At 32.8% G+C, this 8,942-nt stretch overlaps 2 protein-coding genes across 3 annotated transcripts; one reads left to right on the top strand and one right to left on the bottom strand.

Moving 5' to 3' along the window:
* The first annotated feature begins 2,604 nt into the window (after window positions 1-2,604).
* LOC145116222 (uncharacterized) lies at window positions 2,605-4,912 on the top strand. Of its 2 annotated transcripts, XM_079052587.1 has the most exons (3): window positions 2,605-2,791; window positions 3,155-3,216; window positions 3,308-4,912. In XM_079052587.1, the coding sequence occupies exon 3, from the start codon at window positions 3,335-3,337 to the stop codon at window positions 4,637-4,639; it is 1,305 nt and encodes a 434-aa protein (XP_078908713.1). In that variant the 5' UTR covers window positions 2,605-2,791; window positions 3,155-3,216; window positions 3,308-3,334; the 3' UTR covers window positions 4,640-4,912. The 2 variants fall into 2 exon arrangements, with proteins under 2 accessions (XP_078908713.1, XP_078908712.1); XM_079052586.1 differs by lacking the exon at window positions 3,155-3,216.
* A 961-nt stretch (window positions 4,913-5,873) lies between these two features.
* Window positions 5,874-7,093, bottom strand: LOC145117759 (trigger factor-like protein TIG, Chloroplastic). Its single transcript, XM_079054070.1, has 6 exons — window positions 6,921-7,093; window positions 6,755-6,847; window positions 6,572-6,659; window positions 6,265-6,345; window positions 6,105-6,179; window positions 5,874-5,991 (listed from the first exon to the last, which is right to left on the bottom strand). Exons 2-6 carry the CDS (start codon window positions 6,802-6,804, stop codon window positions 5,959-5,961), a joined length of 327 nt encoding a protein of 108 aa, XP_078910196.1. The 5' UTR covers window positions 6,805-6,847; window positions 6,921-7,093; the 3' UTR covers window positions 5,874-5,958.
* Window positions 7,094-8,942: the final 1,849 nt, after the last annotated feature.

The raw sequence follows: 8,942 nt of genomic DNA, 5'->3' as shown, positions 1-8,942 counted from the left end.
CATCATCGTTTGTATGTATTCTGAAATTTCACTTTAAAAATGCTTAATGTTTACACCTTGATATTGATTTTTTTTAATAAACTCGTGTAATAATTATGAAATATATATCCCGTTTTAATTAACATTTACATCCTTCATTAAATCAATGACTTATTAAACGGATATATTTTTGGAAAGTAATAATTATAATGGGGCAACTTTATCTAAGACGTAAATGCTTGATATACTTGTGGAGGAAAAAAATCAGGATCATTAAAAATTTTTACATAAAAAAAATACAAATTTGAATTTGGTGAAATTATGGATGAAATTAATGGCGAAAATTATTTTGGAGGGAGTTGTATTTTGTAAGGTATAATAATATTACAAAATTCGAAATATTTATATTTGTTGTGTAAATTTATAAAATTTATTGTTACTATATAAAGATAAAAAAGTAGGTTGGTATGATATACAAAAACATAATAATTTCAATGATATTTTAAAATCATGCCAAAATTAACCGGATTCTTATGACATAAAAATTTAAAAAAAAATCATAATCATCTCTAATATATAAAAGTAACATTTTCGTGATTAATGTCAGTTCCCAAGATAGTTAATTTATGTTTTGTTAAAGGTACGTAATATATTTTCCTATTTATTTGAAAAGTTTCAGAAAAATAGTTAACTGATTTCATGTAATTTGTGACAAAGAAAATCGAAATATATGAATACATATATTTGATATAGGAACAAAAAAATAATCGAAAAAAATATAAAAAACGAAAGAAGTTACTGACCTTCTAGTGCACAAGAGCGAATGTTTGAAGCAGAGAATGATAATGGAAGTTATAAGCAATAAAAATGATGTTGTAGGAGAAAGTTTGAAGAAAAGAAACGATTGAAAATAAGTATGAACCGCGGATTGAAGGATGAATCGTATATGTATGTGATAATTTGAATATGATTTTTTGTATTATTGATTTCCTAATAAAAATATATTTTATATTAATGGTTTACTAATATAAACGGATTTATATTAATGGTTGATATTAATGTCTTGATTGAAATGGTTTGTTAGTAATATGCTTTTAAAATTGACCATATTAAAATCTTCATAACCGGAAATTCAAGATTTAAAATATGAAAAGCTTTTATTGGAATTAAATACATTCCATTTCAACGAATGTAAGTTATTGTTTGACGATTGGAAAACATTTATTGGAATAAAATACATTTCATATGAGGAATATGATAGTCAGCAATTTGATCTAAGGGTGGAAAAAATAAGATTGAAATACAATCAATGGTCCAGATTATTTAAGATAATGTCATAAGGTTTCTCTTTTAATAATATTTTGAGATATGGATCGAAACTAAAAAAAAATACCAAAACCATATAAAATATACAAAATTGGACTACTAACTACCAAACTTTTTTTGGACAAAAATAGACATTTTTGCAATTTTGTCTTTTAATAAAGGGAAAATGACTTTTGAGGGTAATTAACTTTTTCGTTTGTACTCATTTAGTCCATTTTTTTTTGTATTCAATATAGCATCGAACTTGTTGTTTGTGTTCACCATAACCCTTTTGACCGGCTTTTGACCTGTGATAGCCGGTCAAAGGGTTATGGTGAACACAAACAACAAGTTCGATTGTATATTGAGTACAAAAAAAAGGAAAGAGACCAAATGAGAACAAATGCAACAGTTGGTTACTCTCCAGATTCATTTTTCCTTTACTCATTTACAACAAATCCCACGTCATCTCCTACTGATATTAATGACTTTATGAGATTCATTATTGCTTCTCTTCAAAACATAGCCCACGAAAGAACATTAATCATACATGTACAACTTTGTAATGCACTTGAATATTTATTAGGGGAATCTTGACTAAGCATGCGCATTTCATGACTACATTTACATTTCCAATCAAATGATTTATCGTATCATGGATTCTAGACAAGTCTACAAACGAGTGAAATCACAAGTGCTATGATTTTTGAGTTTACTTAGCTTTAAGATCGAATTCATGGGATAAGATACAACATCAATATGTACAATATCATGCTGCTTTTGTAGACACATCACCATAATATACCTTGAGGTAAACGTTTATGCTGATAAATATACCTCTCATACACAGTCATATCCTTTTGTAGAGAAGTGTTGACAGCTAACCACAGTAAGCATAACATAGACCATGTTTTAACGAAGTTACCACTCTGAAACGCTCTTCATATACGTTATAGCCAAAGAAGGTTGCAGTCTTTGATAATTTTGCAACTTTAATTTCATTTAACTTTTCGGGGAAAATGACTCAGGAGGGTAACCAACTGTTGCATTTGTTCTCATTTGGTCCCTTTTTTTGTACTCAATATACCATCGAACTTGTTGTTTGTGTTCACCATAACCCTTTGACCGGCTATCACAGGTCAAAAGCCGGTCATAAGGGTTATGGTGAACACAAACAACAAGTTCGATGGTATATTGAATACAAAAAAAAAAGAAAAGAGACCAAATGAATACAAACGCAAAAGTTAATTACCTACAGAGTCATTTTCCCTTTAATAAAACAAGAACTACGGAACATAACACTATGTCGGTTGTGTGTATATATTGTGGCGGTCAGTACCAAATTTCGACAATAATTCCTCGATTTTGGTACGAAAATACTCCGTTACCGTCATTACCATCGTCGTCATCGGACTCTACTAATCGCTGTACACCGATCAGCACCACTAATTCATCTATTCGTTTCCTCCCAAAATCCACAATCGGAAGAAACTTCCCACTTCGTCAGGTACCAACACCTCTATCTGTATATTCGGTTGCATAATTCTTTTTACATATATCACGGTTTTAGGTTGAGATCTTTAATTCGTAGGGTTTACTCTGTTGATCGTCCTAATTGCATTCATGCGGCAGCTGATTGATCATGACTGTCTTTTTAAGTTCAGTTGCTGTCACTTTGAGTATATTTGATGTGTCTAATTTTTCGTTTCCTTAATTGATTGGATGAATACTTCTTCCGTCAATAAATTTATTTGCCGATCTTTTGTCTTTTCTTGATTTGTTTAATTTTATAGTTCGAAGAACCTGGAAACATTTTTGTTAAGAAATTCGTCTATCTTGTTTGTTGATGAATTTCAATTTAATTTGCTAGATAATAAGCATTCCAGGTTTTTGATTTTGGTATCAAAAGAATCATCAATTTCAGCTTTTCGGGTACTCTTCCCTGATTACAACAATTAAAAAGCTTTAGCAATTGATCTCACATTGAAAAATGTTGGTGATATTCCATGTTTGCATTGTACAGGTAGCTTGAAGCTTCTGTGAGCTACTGATGGCGAATGGAATGACATCAGCTTTAATATTATCTTCAGGATCCATGGAACAACATCAACCACATATGTTAATGAAAAACATAAACTCATTAGATGGTCCAATTGCTATACTCTGGGACATGGAAAACTGTCCTGTTCCCAATGACATACGTCCAGAAGATGTTGCAGGTAATATTAGAATGGCCTTACGTGTCCACCCCATAATCAAAGGAGCTGTTAATATGTTCTCTGCATATGGAGACTTTAATGGCTTCCCTAGAAGATTAAGAGAAGGGTGTCAAAGAACTGGAGTGAAGCTCATAGATGTTCCAAATGGAAGAAAAGATGCTGCTGATAAAGCAATATTAGTTGACATGTTTCTCTTTGCTCTTGATAATCCTCCACCCTCTTCCATCATGCTGATTTCAGGTGATGTTGACTTTTCTCCTGCACTTCATGTCCTTGGTCAACGTGGATACACTGTGATTCTTGTGATTCCATCTAGGGTTGGTGTTTCTGTTTCTTCTGCTTTGAGTAATGCTGGTAGTTATGTCTGGGATTGGCATGCTCTGGTTCGTGGAAAAGGCTTTGTGACACCTTCAAGATCTCATGTTAAAAACATAGATGAAGCTAAAAATGAAGAAGAAGCAATTGTATATAAAGGGATTTCACTTCCTGAATGCAACAATTTATCAAAATCATATAGTCTTCCATCTGCATCGAATTCGAATAATGTGATGTGGGTCCAGCCTGGAGATTTGATTGGTTTGAAAGGTCAACTAATGAAGCTTCTAGAACATTCCGGTGGAAGTTTACCTCTTGCACGTCTTCCTGCTGAATACCAGAAAAGTTTCGGGAGACCCCTTTATGTTTCAGAGTATGGAAGTGGGAAACTCGTGAATCTTTTGAAAAAGATGAGTGATGTGATTTGTGTTGAAGGACATGGACAAAAGAAGGTTGTGTTACTCAAGAAATGTTCAATAGTGGGCACCATAAAGGATGATAAGAAAGGGAAGCAGGGTGTTGGATCTTCTGATGATGATGAGTTTGATGATGATGAAAGAGTGGTTGTTGAAGAACAGAGTGTTGAAATTCTGAATGAGTTTAGGTATGAGTTGCAGGAGATACTCGTGAGTTATTCTTGTAAGATTTTGTTAAGTTGTTTTGAGGAAATATATCAGCAAAGATACAAAAAAACACTGGATTGTAAAAGATATGGTGTGAATAAGCTTGAGGAGCTGTTTGAAAAGGTGAATGAGGTTGTTGCATTGCATGAGGAACCAGTAAGCAAACAGAAGTTCCTGGTGGCTGCTGGTGGCCTCTAGTTATATTTATAAGAACCAAATGATTGGTAGTTATTTAATGGGTTTGAAGAAAAATTGCCACGTGGTTCTTTTTAGTATGCCTTGTGGCTATTGCCTATTGGAATCAAAGTTATGTTGGCTGCATGTTGATGAAAAGCTATACGATTTTGTTACAACTTTGTAACATATTAATGACGTGGATAAAGAAGTTGTAATTTTGGGTCATGTTTTGATCAAAATGCAAATGTGTATGAACAAAATCCAACTTCAGTTTGCCAAATAATTTTTCATGTATGTACGAGGGATGAAGTTTACTGATAGAATCCTTCACTTTAAACTCAATAATACAAAAATAATCGAAGGCAGAGATAAATTTAAACCCGATAACACAAAAAATCAGAGGCAGAGATAAATATTTAATTGCATAAGCAAACTAAACAGAGCAATCAGACTCTGCCCAAGCAATGAATGACCGATACTCTCGCATGCCTACAATACATGCTCTCACGCTTGTATTTATACTCTGCCCTTTAATGCAAAACAACCTCTTCTATACTTGCCCTCCACCTGTTCCTTTTTATAAAGAGTTATGTGAGTGTTAGCGTGATAATAAAGTAGTAGACTCCTAGTCCAATTTTGGCTGTAATGAGAAATGACCCATAGTAGTGAGCTTAAAGTTTATGATTGTTATCGATGTTGTCGCAATTCAAGGAACACCTGATCACCTACTGAAAAGTCAACGTCTTGTCTATGCTTGTGGGTGATGGATTTCATATAAGATTGGGCACGATTGAAAGTTATGCTTTTAAGTTAATCAAGGTAATGAATTACTAGTGTAGTTTTGATGTGAATTATGTTATGGTTTTAACATGTTTAAATATATGTTAGATAAGGTGATAGGTGTGTATTTTGACGAATTCATAAAGAACTATGTGGGTAGATGTTAGATAAGGTGGTACATGTGTATTCTCGTTAATTCATAAATAGTTATGTGAGTGTTAGTGTGATAATAAAGTGGTAGGTGGAGATAAGATGACCGGTGGGAGTTGGTGAACTCATAAATTAATAACAACTAGATGGGAATCATGCGCGCCCGTTGGCGCTGAGTCATTTTATTTTTTGTGAAACACCTCCAATTGAGTTCTGTAAAGTAAAAAGTAAAAACAAAACACATAAATATTCAAGAAGCCGATGTGGAAAAATGCTCAAAATAGCAGTGAGTTGAAGAATGAGAATTAAACTTACTGTCCATGTTAAAAGAAGGCTGACTTGTGCCCTTTCCTTCCCAATATTCACCAACTAACAAAAGAACAATGCATGATATGTAGAATGTTGACCAGTCAAATTCCAGCCCCATGATGATAAACCTTGATCTGTACATTTTTTGGAATATAAACAAACAAATATATTATTACTTATGAAGGAAAATATGTTAAACACAAGAAAAGAGCAAAAGGGGTTTAAGAGTTGGAATTTATCCCCTTACCCTATCCCTTCGTGTTGAGCAGGGGATAAAACTGATGCGCATTGCCAACTGTTCTTCATTTAGTTTCATGTTTGCCTAAAAAATTAAATATTTAATTAAAAACTTTATATAAAAATGTCTCAGATTTAATCAAATGTGTAACATATATTTGTTACTAAACCTGTATTTGTAATAGTCTAACTCCATAAAGCTGTCTTCCTTGCTCTTCAAACAAAGATTGTGGGATTTCAACTTGAATCATCTGGACACAAGTTTCAATAAATTATTTTGATCAAACAAAAAAGAAAAAAGAAAAAAGTAAATTACAACTTTAGTCCCTGTGGTTTGTCAAAAGGTACGATTTTCATCTAGATGTTTCATTTGTTGCACAAGCAGTATCTAAACTCTAAAGTGATTCTTTATTGCATAACTTCACAGAGCATCCATTAAATCAATGGAAAATTACCATTTTACCCCTGTCTAAATACCTTTCGAAGCTGATCAGGTATTGCATTATCTGTTGCTTGATCTTTAGCTGTTTGCTCAAGTTCCACAAACCTCTCCAACAATGACTTCCTAACCAAAAAAACATAAGTAAACAACATTTAGTCAAAAGCACGAATCAAATTGTGTAAAAAGTCAAAACATGATTAATAGACAAAGTTTATAACTTGATCGATAGTGGTGCATCCAGTAAGAAGCTTATCAGCAATGGAGTCATTCATCTCTGGTAATTCTCTATAGAAGAGTTCTTTACATTCAACCTAGTGATATATTTGCAAGAAAATTAATATTTGTGTAAATTATTAACAGAATTTGTAAGAGGAGGGGGCTTACAGTAAATTGACAAGGAAGGCCACGTAGATCTTCTTGTTTCCATGAATCTGGAAATGTAAGTGGGAAAGATTTTGTTTCACCTCCTTGAATTCTAATTATGGCATCAAGAAAACCAGAAATAATTCTATCTCCATCTTCTGCATCAAATTGGAAACCTGCAAATCCAACCAAACATTATAATGGAATGTAATGACCCATTCCATTCTTCTTTGGCTTGCTGGTGATCGGCGAAACCACTTTTGATATTCTGGAGCGACAATTTCCCTGCTTCAATCTGGTTGATGAGGGCTTGGAGGACGTCTCCATTGATGGATGGAAAGTGAATGAAAAGTGCAAAATGCTGCTGAATATCCATATTCCATCAAAAATCATGAATTTAGTAAAAAAAAAAAACATTACATGTAACAAATTTTGCAACATAAAAGTTATTAAATTGCAATGCATGTATCTGTTTCTACCGGTATACAAAATGTAACAGGAAACAAAAACTTCGAACACCATTCCCTGTAAAATGGAAATATACTTACCTGTTTCTACCAACTACCAACACCATTCCCTGCCAAAATAAATAAATAACATTCTTGAATCTTCAAGGGGTAAATTAGTAAATATATAACTGATTTTTAGAAAATAATAATTGGAAAAGACAAAATTCTTAGACTTTCTCTATTAAGTTTAAGTCTTTCTTATCGTATTAAGCAAAATAGAAAGAATCATATATTGGAGAACTTACCGGCTGAGTTGGATGTTATACAGTTTGTGCTTTTGTGGATACATTTTTAACTTTTGCAGCAACATGGTCCTGCAGTTGATGATATTTTTTAGGGATGAAATGATTATAGGATTATTTGCTTCAATTGCTTTGAAAATACACATCCAAACAACCCAACTCAATCTTTAATATGAACTCATTTGTAGACAATAATGGATCCCTAAAACAGAAATGAAGCTTTCTCGTTAAGGTCTAACACCGAACTATAATCAAATTTGCCAGATTTTGCCTTTTTCATCAATGTCCCCAAATATTCATCATTTTCTCAAATATTTTATAAGCATCATCTGGAAAAACTAAGGATAAAACACCATATATTGCAAAATGACCTATTGAAAAGAAACAATAATCACTTATCTTAAGTCTTAACAAAGTTTAGCTTACCTCTTTCGTTCCTTACCAAGTAGGCTCATATGCTCCTTAAGAAGCCCAATCCCTTTGTTGATTTTCTAGGCTCTCTACTTAAAAACCCAAAATTTGGAAAATACCATCTCATAGCAAAACATAGTAAATGTGAATCTGTAAAAAGAATATTTTAGTGCTTATTTTAACTTAAAGTTGGCATAAAATTCATAAAAAGGTTACAATTTAGAATGTTTATCACATAACGCGGATTTACACAAATCAATGAGACGAATGGATCCTTTCGAGCTAGTATATGCGAAAGTGCTACAATGAATAGAAATGAAATTCAACACATGTAATCACGTCTTCCATAAAAGAATTCACAAAAAAATAGTATAAATAATATCAGTTTCAATAGAGTGTGAGATTAAATTAATTTTTATGTTAATTGTGGCCCTGTATAGCTAAATTCTCTTCCTGGGGTATTCCTACTTTGACCTTTATTCAAATGAAACTCTTTAAAGATCTATCATTTTCAGTTCAAACTGAGTGCTGAAGTATGGATAGAAGAACTCACCTTGATATCTGGTACTGTTTAAAGAACACCACCGCTGCACTTGCCGGTGGTAGGCACCGTAACCATCGACGGCTGCAGTCATAATTTTTTTGTTCCCGTAATCTAACAGCAACATAGAGGAATTGATTATGCCTTCTGGGTTACATGATCAATTTGAAGTTTGAGAAACTTGATTTGATAGGTGTTGGTTGAGACCAGAGTAACTAACACTTTAAATCAAATCATTCTAAGGATTTGAATTCTAACCTTTCCACATTCCATCAAAGTTTTAAAAGGAAGGAACCATTAACTAATATTTAATAGAGGGGCATTATTGTCATTTCCTGCT

The sequence above is a fragment of the Lactuca virosa genome, chromosome 5 (genome assembly GCF_052849685.1).
Source record: "Lactuca virosa cultivar CGN04683 chromosome 5, Lactuca_virosa_CGN04683_v6, whole genome shotgun sequence".
Taxonomy (NCBI): domain Eukaryota; kingdom Viridiplantae; phylum Streptophyta; class Magnoliopsida; order Asterales; family Asteraceae; genus Lactuca; species Lactuca virosa.
This window is presented reverse-complemented; position numbering and strand designations above follow the sequence as displayed.

Coding starts and splice junctions, on each gene's coding strand:
- LOC145116222 (XM_079052586.1), top strand. CDS start 3,335: ATGGCGAATGGAATGACATCAGCTTTAATATTATCTTCAGGATCCATG.
- LOC145117759 (XM_079054070.1), bottom strand. CDS start 6,804: ATGACTCCATTGCTGATAAGCTTCTTACTGGATGCACCACTATCGATC. Junction 6,660..6,754: donor GATGCACCACTATCGATCAA/GTTATAAACTTT, acceptor TTTTTTGGTTAG/GAAGTCATTGTTGGAGAGGT. Junction 6,346..6,571: donor TACCTGATCAGCTTCGAAAG/GTATTTAGACAG, acceptor ACTTGTGTCCAG/ATGATTCAAGTTGAAATCCC.